General features: G+C 34.5%; 1 protein-coding gene across 2 annotated transcripts; it reads right to left on the bottom strand.

Moving 5' to 3' along the window:
* Positions 1-1,134: 1,134 nt before the first annotated feature.
* Positions 1,135-19,039, bottom strand: LOC127843572 (1-acyl-sn-glycerol-3-phosphate acyltransferase alpha-like). 2 transcript variants are annotated; one of them, XM_052373241.1, is made up of 6 exons: positions 18,812-19,039; positions 15,941-16,074; positions 11,752-11,927; positions 5,273-5,368; positions 4,953-5,025; positions 1,135-4,683 (listed from the first exon to the last, which is right to left on the bottom strand). In XM_052373241.1, exons 1-6 carry the CDS (start codon positions 18,994-18,996, stop codon positions 4,505-4,507), a joined length of 843 nt encoding a protein of 280 aa, XP_052229201.1. In that variant the 5' UTR covers positions 18,997-19,039; the 3' UTR covers positions 1,135-4,504. The 2 variants fall into 2 exon arrangements, with proteins under 2 accessions (XP_052229201.1, XP_052229202.1); XM_052373242.1 differs by lacking the exon at positions 11,752-11,927 and adding an exon at positions 9,728-9,903.

Raw genomic sequence — 19,039 nt, 5'->3', positions numbered from 1 at the left:
GCAGTCTGAGAATATGCCAGGATATCCAATTGTTATTATGCCACTGCCATGACAAAATCCCAGAAGGATGTATGGTATTACTAAGGTCCGTGTTTTTATGTGTGTGCGTATGTGTTTGTGAGGGACTTACATGTTCGACTCATAACTTGTTCATTACTCTAAATAGATTGGCACAAATGATCATTATTTCATGATGATGGGTGTAAGACACATATCACTAACTACAATGTCAAAGTGGGCACTTAGTTTGTGCATATTCCATATATTAATTCAATAAAAGTAATTGTTTGTGTCAGGCAAATAAGTGTTTGATGTATTATGGCATTTGGAAATAAACTGGCTCAACTGATCATCATATTTGACATGCAAAAACCACGTAGTTTACCTAATGGACACTGGACACAAAGTTTTTAAATATTTTATATGGATATACATGTAGTAGAAGTACATGTAGGTTTTAAATAGTCTTCATACGGATATAGTATGAGTACATATTCATCTCCAGCAAATAATCATTCATGATGGGATTTAAAACACACACAAATTATCATCATTTCAATTGACTTCTAGAGTGTTCACAATGTTACATTATAGGGATATAAGGAAAACTTATGCCTGCTGCCATGTTTTCAAAGGACCAGAACCATTTTCAAACTTGGCCAAGATATTAGAACCAATGTTCTAGCCATGTTTGATCAAGAATCAACTATATATATGACTTGAGAGTGTTTACAAGCTTTTTGTTCTTTTTTTTAACCTAGTGACCTGGTTTTCAACCTCACATGAACCAGTTTTGACCACGTTTCATGAAGATTGGACAATAAATGTGGCTTCTATAATATGAAAAGTGTAAATGTTAATGATGCACGAGTCACAACAGTTATAAGGCGATGACAAAAGCTCACCATGAAGACGTTATGACCAGGTGAACTTAAATACCATAAATACCGAATCAATCAGTTTTGAACATTTTTACATTTCAATTTTAGCACACGGGTTAACTTTTCAAAAAAGTTTAATACTATCAAATCACATGTTTCTATCCTAACCAAACTGTCTTGTATGAGTGACATAATTTTTTAACGAGTTAAATGAACTACCGGTACATAGATTTCATAATATTTAAGACTAGCAGTAAATAAATCTTTAATTGCAAGCATAATTCAACAAGCATTACCAGAACTAATACATAATCAATTGACTTACTACAGCAATCAAGTTTCATCCAGCAGGAGGACCAGAGCCAGTATGGTTAAAAATAATCAGTTTTGATTCATCAACAATCATACAAGGTTCAATAATACATGTATTGTTTTAGAACCTGCATAGCACGCTAGTAAGACACATTTTACAATATATCAACTAATTCTTACATCATTTTATCTTTTACAAAACGAACTCATTGATTTATGTACTTTATGCAAGTCTAATAATACAAATCATCTCACATCATCTAAATCTGGACTAGCTCTTGGCCAATCATTATTATATAATGTATTATTATAATTGACAATATACACATACATATGTATGCATAGACACAGGTGACAGTCAAGAGGTAGTGATCAGTGATTTTATACCCATATGTAGTACATAAATTAAGCTATATAGCACATACATTTAGCTTTGTAGTATATACATATAGCTATAATTAAGGTATTGAAGATTTCAACACATATAATTTTTCTTCTTAATGCACAAATACACTTTGATGTGTAACTGGATAAAATGGCAAATGCATAGTCAATTACAACTAAGAATTAGTTTTTGAGTTTTGAAAAGTATGCATGCATTGTCTTATTGAACAGCAATTAGTGACACATCAAACGGACTATTATTCTACAAACATCTATGTTGATCAGCTGACTGAAATGAAGTTTTATTGAAGCCACAAGAACGTGATGAATGTCATGGTTTTCACTACTGACTTTGTGAATACACGTCCACCACCAAAGGGACTCGCCTATACGAGTTTACATGGGTGAGTCTGAGTATTCAGAAGCCAACAGCTAACAGACATTAACTTTTGGATGAAGTTATTCATGTAAAATGTTAACAGTTACATTTACTATTATTGCAATGGCGTGCTTAAATACATGAAAAGCCAGTTGTTTGTTGTATTAGCTTTAGTGGCTACTTATCTAAGTTTCCAGCAAGTATTAAACCAATATATGCAGCTATTTAACCAATTTATGCAAGCTTTAAACCAATGTATGCAAGCATTAAACCAATGTCTGCAAGTATTAAACCAATGCATGCAAGTATTAAACCAATATATGCAGCTATTAAACCAATGCATGCAATTATTAAACCAATGTATTCAAGTATTAAACCAATTTATGCAAGCTTTAAACCAATATGTGCAAGTATTAAACCAATGTAAGCAATTGTTAAACCAATATGCACAAGTATTCAATAAATATGTGCAAGTATTTAACCAATGTATGCATGTATCAAACCAATGTATGCAAGTATCTAACCAAAATATGTAACTATTAAACCAATGTTTGCAACTAAGCAAGTGTTAAACCAATGTATGCAAGTATTAAACCAATGTATGCAAGTATTGAACCAATATATGTAACAATTAAACCAATATATGCAACTTTGAAAATATTAAACCAATGCATTTAAGTATTAAACTTATGTATGCAAGTATTAAACCAATGTATGCAAGTATTAAACCATTTAATGCAAGTATTAAAGCAATTTATTCAACTTAGCTAATCTTCAATCATTTCTGTCAATGTGTTACAACACCTCATGGTAACAAAACTTTTGGAAGAACAAAGTCTAATTACTCTTTATTATAATAATTATTAAAAAAAGACATATGAAATGATTACATACAAATCAGAGAATAAATAACAATGTGGGTGTTCATTTATGAACACTGTTTTGGCTGCGAGTGGAAGACGGTAACACGTATGGTCTTGACAAGCCAGCCTACCCGAATCTGCAGGTAAATGACCAGCAGTAAGCCAATTAAGTCCGGTTCAGAATCCTTACCTTAACATGATCTTATTCATGACCCAGCACAAATTTTGACAGAAGCACTTTACCTAACATAACAACAATGTATCTAGCAAAATAACACAGATAATATAGAAGAAAATACATGAAATAGTTTTATTTGTTTGCATTTGTTTTCAATAAAATGCATCTTTCCAGATTAAACAAGAGATGTGTTTGTCAGAAACACAATGCCCCCTATTGCGCCGCTTTGAAATAAAATTTCAATATATAATTTGGCAGGTTTAGAAATTATATCCCTTTTAAACCTTATTACTTCTCTTGGATTGTATTTTTTGACTTTTGACCTTGAAGGATGACCTTGACCTTTCACCACTCAAAATGTGTAGCTTCATGAGATGCACATGCATGCCAGATATCAAGTTGCTATCTTCAATATTGCAAAAGTTATGGCCAATGTTAAAGTTTTCGGAAGGACGCACAGGCTGACAGACGGACTGACGGACAGTTCAACTGCTATATGCCACCCTACCGGGGGCATAAAAAAGAATAGATCTACATTGAAGACTTTATAATGTTTCAATCAGCTGCAATAAACTCACAATTTTAAACTATTTAGTTATGCATTTGCATATAATTTTCAAACATAAAGGCATAATTTTAAACAACACAAGCACAAAACAGCACCAGACATGTTTGGGGCACAATATGGGAATATTGTATGCCTAATTTGATGAAAAAATGCCAACAACTGCCAACAGTATAACTTCTTATAAAAACATTAACAAAGCATTCCACATATAAACAAATAAAGTAGATAAAGAACGGTATTGATACTCATTTAGAAATGCAAGCAACACTGTAGTCCCCTGTTTGCCCTAACCCTGTTCAGGTGTAATGTTTCTAAACAAAATATACATAAATTGGTCCTGCATAATATTCAGGAATAATAATTTTCATTCTGGTATCTTCACCAAGTTTGAGATATAGCAGGATCGAGTTTTTTAACGGATGGACAAAGGACACATTTCTAGCCCCAACAACACTAACATGGGTTAGGGACTAACAACTAGTTTCCTTTTTTCTTTGACTGGTTATCAAATAATCATTTGTTAACAGGAATAAACACAGTTTTTGAGGAGCAGTATTATCAAACATAATGAATTTCATTTAAATTGTCTTAAACAAATAATTCCATAAAATCCAAATTAATGGCATCAGAAAAAATATTAAAATTATAATTTCTGATAAACAACACAAATATTAATTACAAAAATGTGAAAAACCCATTCCAAAACGATATGTAATCCTGACAATTGCAAAAAGCAGTATAAAACAAACACCCACATAACAGCAAAATATACCACATTTTCATGTTCATCTTATCAACAATCTATCCAGTATAAAACGCACCGCACAGTTTTGAACGACTTGTGTTCATAATTAACATGAAACTGACTACTACAAAATTAGTTATAATCTATATATATTGTCAATGGCTGATGGACAAACACCGGGGAGTCGTGGCTGACTACTTAGCCCCATTAGACATGGACATTTTGCTGGCGAGCTTGTTCTGCGTTGCCTCAAATGAGGTCTGGTTGAACGTTTCCAGCATCTGCTTGCGTACATTTTCAGTGAGATCGGTGACATCTGCAGCCGTCATTCCACGTGTTGAAATACTTGGTAGGCAGGTGATGATGAATTTTCCTTCAATCAAGATGGACATATTATGTAAAATTAAATATATTTTCATAACACTTATTAAGTAAATGCATCTGGGATAATATCATTGTCGCTATAATTCTTATGGTAACACCATCACAATTGTCAAAAATATCAAAAGTAACATATTCTAAATATGATTGTTTTGTAATTTAAAATAATCTGCAATCAGTTTTTTTTTATGTTTTGATTTTCAATGCTTGAAGGCTTCTAGGCAATGTTCAGCTCATTTCGTGAACTGAATATCCACATACCTGTTGTGAATTTTCGGTCCTTTTTATTGTAGAATTCTGAGTATGATGAAAACACTACTGGCACGATTGGAATCTGTGAGAGGAATGTATGCATGTTACAGGATCGCAAAAAGGCATTGACTGTTACACAGTTTCAGTATAATAGAGTGCACTTTAAAATCAGAAATGAGCTCTCCATTAGTCTGTATGTATGATAAAAGTTCCAATCTTGATGCAAAGATAACAGAAGATGAATTCATAAATGCGCTTGTTACAATAAACAAATGTTTATGTAAGAATGAAAAAAGTTTCAAATATAACCATGTACGTTGCCAGCATACCTGTGCTTGCACAGCAAGGTGAAAGGCCCCCTTCTTAAATGGCATGAGACTTCCTTCATGGTTCCTGGTGCCCTCAGGAAACACCAGCAGCTTCACCTGCAGGGGGGAGTCTCTAATGCTTTACATGAATATGCACCTTTATCCACAACTAAAAGATAAATGGTCAAAGGTCGACCTGGCGTAGCAGATATAGTGTCCACCTTGCGAACGGGAGGTCACGGGTTTGATCCCCTCTGTGGGAGTGTTCTATTAATATCCATCAAAGACATAGTGTACTGGTTTTATCCAGAAAACTGACTCAACAGCATTTCAATAAGCCTTTGGCTTTCGATGCAATCGAGCTTAAATATGTTTAAACTAAATAAATGGTTAACAAGAGGGCCATGATGGCCATAGAGCGCTCGCCTGAGTTTAAGGTACAAACAAGAGCACCGCCTTGCGGGTGCAGACCGCTCATCTATTTTCTTTTTAAAGGTGAAGGGACTCTCATTTTCAATCACAAAGGAGGGAGGGGTGGAGTGAAGAGGGGTGCATTGTGTGGGGGTGTGGACATTTATTACATTATCTTCCAAAAATGCGAAAAAAGAAAAGAAAAAAAAAAATCGGGGGTGGGGTGGGGGGTGGTGGGGGGGGGTGGGGATTCTTGGGTGCGAAGGTTGGACGGTATTTCAAACATAAAATAATAAAAATAAATATTTGTGTTTTTTAACCGTTTCAAAAAAAAAATGGGGGGGGGTGAGGTGGGGGGGTATAGTGTGAGGGTGTGGTGGTAATTTGTGAGATGATCTTAAAAAAAAAAAAAAAAATTAGGGGGGGGGGGGATTCGGGTGGGGGGAGGGGGGGTGGGGGGGGGGGATTCTTGGGTACGATGGTTGGACGGTATTTCAAACATAAAATAATCAAAATAAATAGTTTTGTTTTTTAACCGTTTAAAAAAAAAATTCAAAGGTCAAGGTAAAATTCAACTTGCCAGGTACAGAAACCTCATGATAGCATGAAAGTATTTGAAGTTTGAAAGCAATAGCCTTGATACTTAAGAAGTAAAGTGGATCGAAACACAAAATTTAACCATATATTCAAAGTTTCTAAGTCGAAAAAGGGCCATAATTCGGTAAAAATGACATCCAGAGTTATGCAACTTGTCCTTTTACTGTACCCTTATGATAGTTTGCGAGTGTTCCAAGTATGAAAGCAATATCTATGATACTTTAGGGGTAAAGTGGACCAAAACACAAAACTTAACCAAATTTTCAATTTTCTAAGTATAAAGGGCCCATAATTCCGTCCAAATGCCAGTCAGAGTTACATAACTTTGCCTGCACAGTCCCCTTACGATAGTTAATAAGCAGGGATCATATTTTTTTCGGTTTTGTCGGTCCTAGACCGATTGGGGTCATGAAAGACCGATTGAAAATCCCAAGCAGTCGGTCCGATTCTGTTCGCTATTAAAATTCCCATGTCATGAAATCGATTACACAGTGTACATGCTAACACACCCTTTTGACATTCTTATTTCGATTACGTGTGATAAACCATTCGCTGCAGTCTCTAAACCAGTCAGGACCGGTTTATTGCACTTCAGACCAAGAATCAAAAACTTGTGAACAGCGGATTAAAGATGCATCCAAAAAAACGCGTTTGAATGCACGCGCTGTAACTAAACAAAACATGCCGATACATTTTCCACCAGCGTAATAATTCGGTAATATAATTATGCATGAAAGTCGCGGATCTGATCGACAGAACATCCGAAAGTTATTTTTATGGGCGGAACTTCACATAAAATAGTACACAAGAAAAATAATATACATTGAATAAATCTTTAGTAAAACCGTGTTAGAATCGAAATAATTCGTGTACTTTATACTTTGTTGTTGAATAACTCACGACCGGAAAATTAGATGCGTGGTTTCAAATGCTTCGCTCTCGTGATAATATCCCTACGCATCTAAACTATCGGCCGTGGGTTATTTTCTTAATATTCTTAATTATTTGGTTTGTTGTTGTCAGTAGCAAACCTACGCACAGACATTTGTTTGGTTCAGTGCATGTTTATAAGCTATCATCGAGTCGACAACAATTTAAAACATCGGTATAGACTTACACATATTAATAATATTGACAACGATGAAAAAGTCTGATAAAACAGCCCACGAAACAACAATGACATACCAAATGATAAAACCAGTTGAGAAAACTCGTTCCGTTTAAAAAAAATGCCTAAGGTAATTTTACTTGTACATGTATCATACCACCTTCATGAATGGCAAAATCAATGGTATATATTTTAACGTAATTGTCATGATTTCGGATATACATTTGTCGGATACTTTTCCCCATTTATATCCGGACCGATTGATGTTGCGGGAAAATATGATCCCTGTTAATAAGTGTTGCAAGTATGAAAGCAATAGCTTTGATACTGTAGGAATAAATTGGACCTAAACACAAAACATAACCAAATTTTCAATTTTCTAAGTATAAAAAGGGCACATAATTCTGTCAAAATGCCAGTCAGAGTTACATTACTTTGCCTGCACAGTCCCCTTATGATAGTTAGTAAGTGTTGCAAGTATGAAAGCAATAGCTTTGATACTTAAGGAATAAAATGGACCTAAACACAAAACTTAACCAAAATTTTCAATTTTCTAAGTATAAAAAGGGCACATAATTCTGTCAAAATGCACGCCAGAGTTATCTAACTTTGCCTGCCCAGTCCCCTCATGATAGTAAGTAAGTGTACCAAGTTTGAATGCAATAGCATTGATACTTTCTGAAAAAAGTGGACCTAAACGCAAAACTTAACCAAAATTTTCAATTTTCTAAGTATAAAAAGGGCACATAATTCAGTCAAAATGCACGCCAGAGTTATCTAACTTTGCCTGCCCAGTCCCCTCATAATAGTAAGTAAGTGTACCAAGTTTGAATGCAATAGCATTGATACTTTCTGAGAAAAGTGGACCTAAACGCAAAACTTAACCAGACGCCGACGCCGACGCCAAGGTGATGACAATAGCTCATAATTTTTTTTCAAAAAATAGATGAGCTAAAAATGTCTAAAGATTGGACCAAAGACATATTTTTGACTAACTTGACCCAGATCCATATGGCCCTGATAATGTCAAGATAAAAATTCTATCAAAGTTTTGTAAGATGTAGTCATAATTAAGGCTACTACAGTGGTACAATGCTTGTTCTATTATTTCACCTATTATCTATTATCTAGATAAACATCCTGACAAAGTTTCATCAAAATTGAGTCATAAATGTGGCCTCTAAAATTGTTACAAGGTTTTTCTTCTAAGATTTTACCCGTTAACCTAGTTGTTCAACACAATGACCCAGTTTTGAACTTTACCTAGAGATTCTCATGAAAGAAAATAGCTTAAAATGTGTGTAAACTTGACAATGAACCACACATAACACATGATGCCGGATATGGACATCACAATATATCACTTTAATAAGTTTATGCTCAGGTGAGCTAAACAAAGATCACTTTTTGCTCAGGTGAGCTAAAAAAGTTAACATTTCAAATTTCAAACAATAACATATGTTACTATCAAATAATTGAATTTAAATATAAATTAAGTTTAAAGTTTATTCAAGCTTAAAAGCTTAGTACTTTAAAAAATCATTACAAAATAAAAATATCAAGTAACATGCTTTTTATGAACAAAGAATAAGCCTGCAAGAAAACAACAACCAGGCAACCTTTTAATACTATAAGCTGTCACAGAAATAGAACAAATCACGTTTACAACTTACACATGTCACATACTTATTATCTGAGGCAGACAGTTACATACAATGTATCCTACAAGTGTTCACCCCACAACAGGAAGGAAGAGTCAAGTACTTGATGATTGTAGCGATCATATTGATAACATTGCCAGTATATACTTGTTAGATACATGATGGTTTAATGTTGCGTTTTCTTCTTCTGATACAGCACTCCTTCTAAATAGAAGATTTCAGCCGCATTTTCTGTGTGTAAAATAATCTGACTAATGGTTTAATGACCTCTGTGTTTTTCTGACCACTTTGGGGATGGTAACTAACGATACCACTCAAATTGGGAAAATAAGCGTTGTTTTATAGCATTATAAGGAATTTGTCACATTCAATCACAAGTTTGGGGAAATGGTCCAAAAATGGATATGGCACCTTTCCAGTACCAACTTCATATAATTGAAAATTGCTGGATCTACAATAAATTTTGAAAAAAGTATTCAATTGGTTGACAAATTATGCATTTTTGAGAGGACTACAAATGGCAGAGTAGAGGATTTTCGTGCATGATGGGATAATTTACACAAAATGTATATTGTTTAAGAAAAAAATATTTCTATCAAAATCTTAGAATGTCAGTTAACACCTATGGGTGATACAGAAATGAAATATGAAATCAAACATTTTTCCATTGAAATTCACAGAATCCCACATGCAACTTACATTTTTTTTCAAAATAATCCCCGCTGTCTGTTTCATAGTGTTCAAGGCTTTTTCATGATTGAGTCGATCAACAAAAACTGTACCACACAACTGAGCAGCAATACCCAATGGCCCCAACCACATCAGCTCTCGTTTTACTAATAGGCAACATCGCTTTGGCAAAACCTCCGCAATCCCTGACATTAAATGAGATAAACCGTGTATAGCATGTTAACCAAGCCTGGGGGGTTTAGGTGGATATATGATGGGCGTATTGACATGTTGTGAACATGGAAACCACAACCAAAGTGTAAATGAGATGGGTATCACTCTAAATCATCAGTCCCAAACCTAAAAACAACAGAAAATTTGAAAACAGTTCACTGTCACTAAGTCTACTCTGCCATTTGTTTGTTTTTTATTGTTGCTGTTTTTAATACAAACCACACACATTCTCAAAGTATGAGAATATTAGAAGAGGGACAAAGATAGGCCCATTTTCAGGTTGGCAATTCAGCTTATTTTCAGGTCAGCATACAACACAAAACTGATTGATTTAAAAGACCTTTTGTCTAAAGATGTGTGATAGGCAGGAGTTTGTCTACAATTAAGCTGTGTTAGAGGTATGATCATTGAGAAATATCCAACAAATTGATGTCATAATTCCTCTTTTCCATATATAATTAGACCATTTAATTGTTAGTATACTAAAACAAATATTTTTCCAGACTTGTTTATCTTAATGAAAATTCAAAAGGAGATATCCTATATGTTGAAGAAATATTCCCAAAACTGAACAATCAATATTTGTATGTGATGCTTCTTAACAGAACAATTTGTGTATACACTATTGAAAGAGAGATTAATTTCAATATTTTTATGTTGCAGTCTGAAGACAAATTTACAGATAAACCGTTTTCAAGATGATTAATTCCAAAACAGCTAATGTGGATTCCAAATCCTAAAAGAAATCAAAAGAAATAAGCAAGCAATAATATGTGAGTGCAACTTGATGGGTAAAGTGGGAAAGGGTACGGTTTAAGAAAACAAACATCTGCGCCATGTTAGATTTGTGTCATGTATGTGTTTTAAAGGCTTTTATAAAATGTAAGTGGAATTTCAAACAAAACTTGCAAACAAAAGCTAACATTTATCCTCAAAAAGACGTTTTTTAAAGCACTTAATAAAACAATGCAATTTTTGTAATTATTTGAAGTCAAGTTCATAATTATCTAGCATGAAAACCATACCTTAATGCATTTAACGATAGACTATTCCTAAAACTAATATCAATCATCCACAAGTTTTTTTTTAAAGCTAAAATCCAATGTACCGTAATAACTCAAAAATTTAGATACAAAAAATACAAGTGTCTCAAAATTTAGAGACAAAATACAGGTGTTCGAAAATATTGGGACCCTACAAATATTGCATATATTGTGTCAGTTGTTTCAGCAAATTATTGCATATGTTTGTAAAATACCGCACTGTACGATAGTATATGTTACTTCTATCTGTCACTTAAAACTGATGGACAAAACCATTGTCTATTACCGGTACACATCGTTATTTACCCAATAACGCAAATGTAATTGTCCATTACCTTATTAAAGGCATGTCTGCCAGGTTTTATGACCTTAATAGTAAAACGCATGATCGAAGTGTCAATAGATAAGCGCAACAGAGCAAACTTTTGGTAAAATAGCATTGTAAAATAAACTGTCCTAAAATTTAGAGTAATTAATTACGACAAAAACCTGTATGTCAGAACATTTAGAGTCATAAAAAATAAGTATTTTGGCTTAAAGCAAAGGTGTACATAAATTTAGAGTATCCGTAATTACGGTATATCCCACAATTTAACCAGACAACATGACTGTTTTCAGAGCCCATATAATCTCTTTTAACATAACTTCTGGTTACAGTTACTGGGTAAGGAGCAAAGCCCAATGCTTTAAAAAAAATATCTTGTAAACAAAGCAAAAACAAAAGCAAGCTAAAGCCACTGGCAGATATGACACTCTGTGGTCCATCTTCTGACTTACTTTCCTATCATGGATTTTCTTGGCTGTATTTGTCATGGTTTCCAAGGCACGTTCTCTGTTTAGCCTATCTATAAAAACAGATCCACACAGAGTTGCAGCGAGCCCGAATGGCCCAGCGTACTGGAGATCTTTCTTGATCAGCGCAGCCCCTCGGTCCGGCCATATAGCGAACATGCCTGCTCGGAACAATTAACATCAATACAATTACAAATGTATGTACATGAACTACATGTATAATAATTGACCAGTCGCCAACTCCGCCCACATTTTGTTGATCAGCCAATCAGATATCGATTTTTCACACACCCCTCAGCAACGCTTATCTGGCCGCCATTTTGTCCGACAAACAAAGCGCGTTGTACATATGGAATGGACGTAATTTTTAAGAGTTTACACAGATTTTATATCAAATGCATGATCATTACTGTTCGATCATTATTCAAAATTGTAGGTGCTATACATACTTTATAAAAGGTTATTATTTTATCTTTATTTCTTGAACATATGAACGAGTAATGAGAAAACAAACACAACAACTAGTTTAACCATACCAGGTGTGTGTTCTATAAAACGTGTTATACCGTTTGATGCACAATATTATTAAGCAGTTTGGACAACATAATAATTGCCACACGTGCTTATTAATCTCAGCGTAATTGTCGATGATTAATAAAAAACAGTATGTTGCGTGGATCTCAGAATGAAGGAACATTAAGGCATTGTAAGGTACTGTACACAAGAAATGAAAACTATTTAATTACTTAAATGATTTCCAATTATATATTTATTTTCTGTGGATCATAAACAAGGGAAATCATTATAAATTGTTAACTTAAATACTGTTTTAACTAAAGTAAACAACAAAAAGGTGATTTCAACGCGGCTTAGCCAGCTTAAAGCGACTTCAAGTGTAAAATGTACGGCTTATAATACAACAACAACATTTCTAATACAACATATATTGATACGGGGAGAAATGTAAAAATTGCAATTAAAATATAAGGGCCATCTTGTTATAAATAAGCAAATGCATAATATGCTAAATGTATTCAGTTCGAATGTTCGTGAACAGCACCGTAATACCAACATTTCATTTCTTGATAGTGAAATGTAACAGGTTCGCATTAAACATAAATGAAATAAAATGCATATTAGACTATCTGTTAATGAAACCACGAAATTAGGCCTTTTTTTAAATTATGGTTACAATCAAAATTTAATTTATATCTAAATAAAAAAATCGGTGTCTTTTTAAAAATAACACAATAAAACAAAGATCTAAACATTTTTAATAAACAAAAAACCCATCATGATATGGATATGTCATTTGCATTTAATAAAAATATTTTCAAAATTATATATGAATAGCCACCGGGTTCACTGTCAGACGGTTGAATACACGTTCAAAATCAATATGAAATAAATGCTCATTTTTACAACGGATTTTTCATCAACTCCCTATATAATATGTACAAGAAACGTTTCTGATAGTCAGTCTGCCGTTAACTCATTTATTTTGATTACGCCATTTCTCTCTTAAGTTTTTATGATTGTATTAACGTTTTACAAAGCAGTTTAGTTTAGTGTGCGGCTTTAATAATTTATATTCTAGAAAAGAGCATAATACAGCATTACAAATATAGAATTTCCCTCACGTAATCCGCTTTAATTGCGATCTGCTTGTCGGAGTTTTCTAATCACTAGACCACGTGACTATGTGGGCGGAGCGATCGATAATTTGGCGACTGGTCATATGGTTTGGGCCATATCTGGTTTTGGCCATATCTAACAGTTTTCAGTCAAGTTGACAATAAACAAGTCCACATTTGAACAATATAATGTTGAGTGTTGTTATCAATTTGTTGTCAAGAATTATTCGTCATTGTCTTGTATAGCCATAAGACAGTGACAAAAAAAACATCAAACTTAACACGCTGCAATTACCAATTATGTACATGGAATAGTTGACAGTATAGTTCCACTGCTTAAGAATAAAACACAATATTCAAGAATGCCACACATGATGCAACACTCAACAATGACCAACAACACAATTGCAAGCAACATTTAATTTTTAAAGCAATTTCTTTTCAAAAGGTATTGCGGCAATTCTAGATTAAATGTACAAGATCAGTTGGTTATTGTTAAGTGCCATATCATGTGTTGCGTAGAGTGTCAACATTCAGTGGTATGAACCGGATTCCATAGATAGTTCAAGAATACAACAGTCTTCAGGCTAACCAAGTTGCCCTAAGCACTGGGGAAGTAAAATACAAATCAGGCAAATATATATTTTGAATGAATCTAGAAAGGCAAGAAGCATATTTTTATGTTGACTTAATCACATGATAATTTGTGTAAAGGAAAGGGCTGAAAAAAAAAATTGAGCTTGTCTTGTACACACTCATAATTCAGAAAACACGAAATACATAAACATGACTTACTCTCCCATTTAGCTAAAAAAAGTCTATTTGGCTACAATATTGTCTTCATAAAACCCATAAAATAGCCAAAATAATAAAAAAAAATTGCAAATTTTGCTAAAAAATTTGGGCCAGAAGTTCCCTAATTTTATAATTATAAATAAATGCAAAATTTGGTTTATTTTAGCTGATGCTTTACAAAAACAGTTTAATTAAATAATCTACTTAACGAATTGAAAAGAATTGTGTCTAAGCAGAGCTCCAGCTAGGGTTTGAGAAGGCAGGGGGATACCAGTATTTTGTCAGAAGGGCACTTTTGAGCGAGCAGTCGTATCATTCGGGATGTTCCCTGTTCAGCGATTTTCCTCCTTCTTTATTAAGTACCGGTAAACGGCACTTTCCCAATTACAAAAAAAATACAAATTTCCCAATTGCTGTCCTTAAATTCCCAATTAAAGGTAAAAAAAAAAAAAAAAAAAATTATTTTTTATTTTTTTTAAGCAACATTTAGTTAGTTTCCCTTTGCAGCTCTATAGCTTGAACCTAGGTTTATATAATATTGACAGCTTGAAAACACTTGGTTATCAATTTAAAGTATTTGGGAGCAAAAAATCAAATACACCAATTTCCCAATTTGAGGTTTTCACGACTCGATTTTTCCCAATTTTGAGGTTTTTACGACTCGATTTTTCCCAATTGGACCGGTACGGGTACTTTTCCCAATTGGACAAGGAAAATCGCTGCTGTTGCATATTATAACATAATATTTGTTATAAATAATATATTATTTCCTTAATTATTAACCATTGTGAATCAAATGTCTACAATAAGGAATATATCAATAACAGTGTAACAAGATATTAATAAATTATAATATGTAAATGTAATTCTCTCATGTATGGAGTTTAATTTAAAAAATAAACAAGAGCACCGCATAACGGGTGCCACGCTCGGCTGCAAAAGCTTGTCAGAATTTTTTTTTTTTAGAGGTCACAGCGGCGTGTAGAACTCATCAAGGTGCATCTACATATGAAGTTTCAAAGTTCTAGGTGGAAGCACTTTAATTTTAGAGGCAATGTTAAGGTTTTTGTTAAAGTTTTGTATTAGAGGTCACAATGACCTTGACCTTTGACCTAGTGACCCAAAAATGGGTGTGGCATGTAGAACTCATCAAGGTGCAACTACATATGAAGTTTCAAAGTTGTAGGTGGAAGCACTTTGATTTTAGAGCCTATGTTAAAGTTTGATATAAGAGGTCACAGTGACCTTGACCTTTGACCTAGTGACCCAAAAATGGGTGTGGCGTGTAGAACTCATCAAGGTGCATCAACATATGAAGTTTCAAAGTTGTAGGTGTTAGCACTTTGATTTTAGAGCCAATGTTAAGGTTTTAGCACGACGCCTACGTCGGACGGTGGACGAGCTGGCTATGACAATAGCTCGGGTTTTCTCTGAAAACAGCCTTGCTAATAAAATGAAATTCAACGAGAACAGATTTAAAAGGCAGGACGGAGCCTCGAAACCGCATTTAGGCCTGGCTGGAGCACTTGTCTAAGGTACACTAATGTAGAATGTATTGTCAGCTGTTTACTCCAAAAACAGTGTAAGGAACTCTAATGATTAATAACTAACATGTAAGATTTGTTACCAAAACAATCTAAGGAGCTCTGAAGACTAACGTTTGATAAGAAGGATGTACGATTTAAGATTAACAATGAAAACAGCTCAAGTGGTTGATAACTAAAGATGTTAGTTTCGTTACCTACCGATGCAATCTAAAGAGCTCTGATGGTTGATAACTAGGATGTAAGGCTTGTCTGATTCAAGGTTTTCTCTGTTGCGAACTTCTACTTCTATTCCAAATAAGTTCTGCACATGGACCATGGACCATATAATGAACCTGAAATAAAATGGATAAACCATTAATGTGGTAGTTTAGTTTAATAATTGTTTCTCATATTATTAAAAGACAAGAACAATAAATGGGTCTGGTGACAAATTATAGTGTTGATAAAGGTCATGGGACATAGGTGTGTGTATTTCAAAGTTTAAAAGGTAGCACTTGCTTAAGGCATCATTATGGGAGAATACCAGTGTGTCCAAGCACTCCTACCAACTTAATATAATAGACTCTGATCTAATTCTGAATAAAAGCTGCAATTTTCCGTAATTTTTGTAACTGAAAGAAATTTAATTTTGGTTTCAGAGCTACAGATAAGGTGCGTATTTGCATAAATACCCAATGTAAATTGCTGATTACGCATAGAAAAATAAAACTCTGCGTACCGAAACCCAATTGAAATTGCAAATTACGCATATCATATTTTTCCTCTGTGTAACGAGTAAATATGTCCCGGAAATACCCGGGTTCAAAATACCCGCATTCTTTCCACTTCGTCCAAGCGCTTTCAGTATAACCTTCAGCACAATAATATGTACGGAAGAAAGCGTCTATGTAACTACGTGCTATTATTGTGAACATGTTGAAACCGCGTGGCCGTAAAAAGGGAAACATCGTATCCCAGGCACAAAAAAATCAATTTTAAGTTATTTAACAGCAAGCAACACAAAATTAGAAGCGCACAATTTAGTGAAACTAAATCTTGGCAATATTGTGTCGGAGGCACCGTTATATAAAGGTGAAAAGCCCTGTAGTATGGTGCTGCTAGAGGGGCGAGGACCAGAGGCAATAAAAATGGTATGGCATACATGCCATACGTCCCGGATTGTCCGGGACAGTCCCGGAAATGAAGAACTTGTCCCGCTGTCCCGGAAATCTGTCAAATGTCCCGGAATTTACAAAATCCATATATACATGTACCTTATCTTAGGCTTTACTGCACCTCAAATCTGTGTATATCTGCAGCGTCTCCATGACAATGCCTACCCGAATAGGCAGACTACGCTACGTGTCAAAATCGATCAATTAACAGGGGTCCTGTTATCATATCGATTGTCTCACGTTCGCGGTCAAACCGAAAAGGCGGCATTGTTTAATAAGGTTGTTAATTTACTTAAATCTACTACGTCATTATTTCCTGCTGCGTAAGGGCAAAGGATAGTTGTTCACACATCTGAAGTCCAACATCGCTGAGTAAAAAATTAAAAGCAGTTTATGTTCGCACGTTTAACCGACAAAAAAGTTGAGTAAAAAAGTAAGCATATAAAATCGTCATCCTCACTAGGTTTATTATTGTCTTGTTCTAAACCCCCAGCGAATGAATGAATAAAGGCGTATCAACAATAATGCGTTACAAACCGGTCTTAATAACAATACTGCAGTGACGTCACCATCTATGTTTAGAACGCTTACAATGAAACCACGTGGCTTGTATCTAGTAACGGAAGTAGCAATGTTTAATTTGACGTTAATAGATCAAGTGTATTTCGGATATAGGCTTTCGAACTTTTGCAATTAACGATGCGAAACAAAAAAAAACGTACCAAAAATGCTATGTCTATAAATATCGCTACATTTTATACATGTCCCGGAAAATCCGCAAAAGTCCCGGACAATTTAACTCAATGTCCCGGAATTGGTCTGAAAAATTATGGCATGTATGGGTATGGTGACAATCACGGTCGTTTAGGAGAGAAACTGGTGCACCTATCACTGTGGTGATTTAATGGCTTTATATATTTACATGTTAATCAAATGGGACACTACTTAAATGCCATCATATTTAGGCAAATATCAAGATATTTCATGACACCTGTTGAATCATTCGTCAATGTATCAGGTCACCTTATAATTATCTTCATTCACGCTATAATGAATGCTAAATACAAACAACTTCCATTTTCAAAGCAAATAAATTCTGGCAAATATTGAAGTTCAAAGTAATATGTTAGTCCATATAAACGGACTCCCAGAACCTTTGATACTTTTTGCTATGGCGGCTCTGGCAGTCCATATGCACCCCTTCATAAACATGGGTGCAGTTCAGCGCAGCGAATCCGTGTGCTTCACTAAACAGAGTTACAGACGTCGTTCCAGACAAAGTGAGGAAAATAATGAATTAACTTCATAACCATGTTAAATTTACCTGAATGGAAACCTACGGATGTTATCCTTTGCATGCATCCGATAAAAACACGATGATGTTTCAACACACTTTTCTCGCTGACATTGTTATGTTTAAATTTGAAACAGTGTATTCTGTATCGAATAGCACATCGTGATGGACTTTTTGGCTCCAACACATAACGCGACGTACAAAATATTGGTGTAATGCGACCTGACCTATATTGGGTCAATTTTCCAATATGGCGGATACAGCATACAAAACAAAACCTTAGTCAATACAAATCAATTATTTCTTGCTTTAATGGTACCATTTGGATGAGTTTGTGGTTTAGATAGGTAAATTTTAATAAGCTCTTGCAGTTTCAGTGTTCATTAACCTTTCAATTGTTGATAACATTTTGCACCCATGGACAAGAGAGAGCGCTGCAACTCAGCCTAAGCTGAGAGTTGAATTATTGCAACTAAGTAATATGTCAGATATGTTTTTCTTTTCTACTTAAAAATTTGGTGTTAGGTCATTTTTTCGATAATGACTTAGTGTAAATCGAAAATATGCAAAACAGAGAAGTCAGCCGTTTGTTTACTTTTACGTCATTATTATTAACATTACCAATGATTGTTGACATCGCCAGGTCTTATCCAGCCATACAGGCAGACCACAGAGGCAATGCCCATGACGCAGGCGTAGTACAGGGCAAATTTTGCATGGTATCGGAAAGTTCCGCTTAACTCGTATAGGATTGGCAATATTAACAAAAATCCAATGATAAACCAGTGAACAAGTTCAAGAGACATGTTGGCCAACTTTTGACCGAAGTCCGTATGATCTGAACTTCTA

The sequence above is a fragment of the Dreissena polymorpha genome, chromosome 9 (genome assembly GCF_020536995.1).
Source record: "Dreissena polymorpha isolate Duluth1 chromosome 9, UMN_Dpol_1.0, whole genome shotgun sequence".
Taxonomy (NCBI): domain Eukaryota; kingdom Metazoa; phylum Mollusca; class Bivalvia; order Myida; family Dreissenidae; genus Dreissena; species Dreissena polymorpha.
Note: the sequence above shows the minus strand (reverse complement) of the source record. Positions and strands in the feature narration are given on the sequence as shown.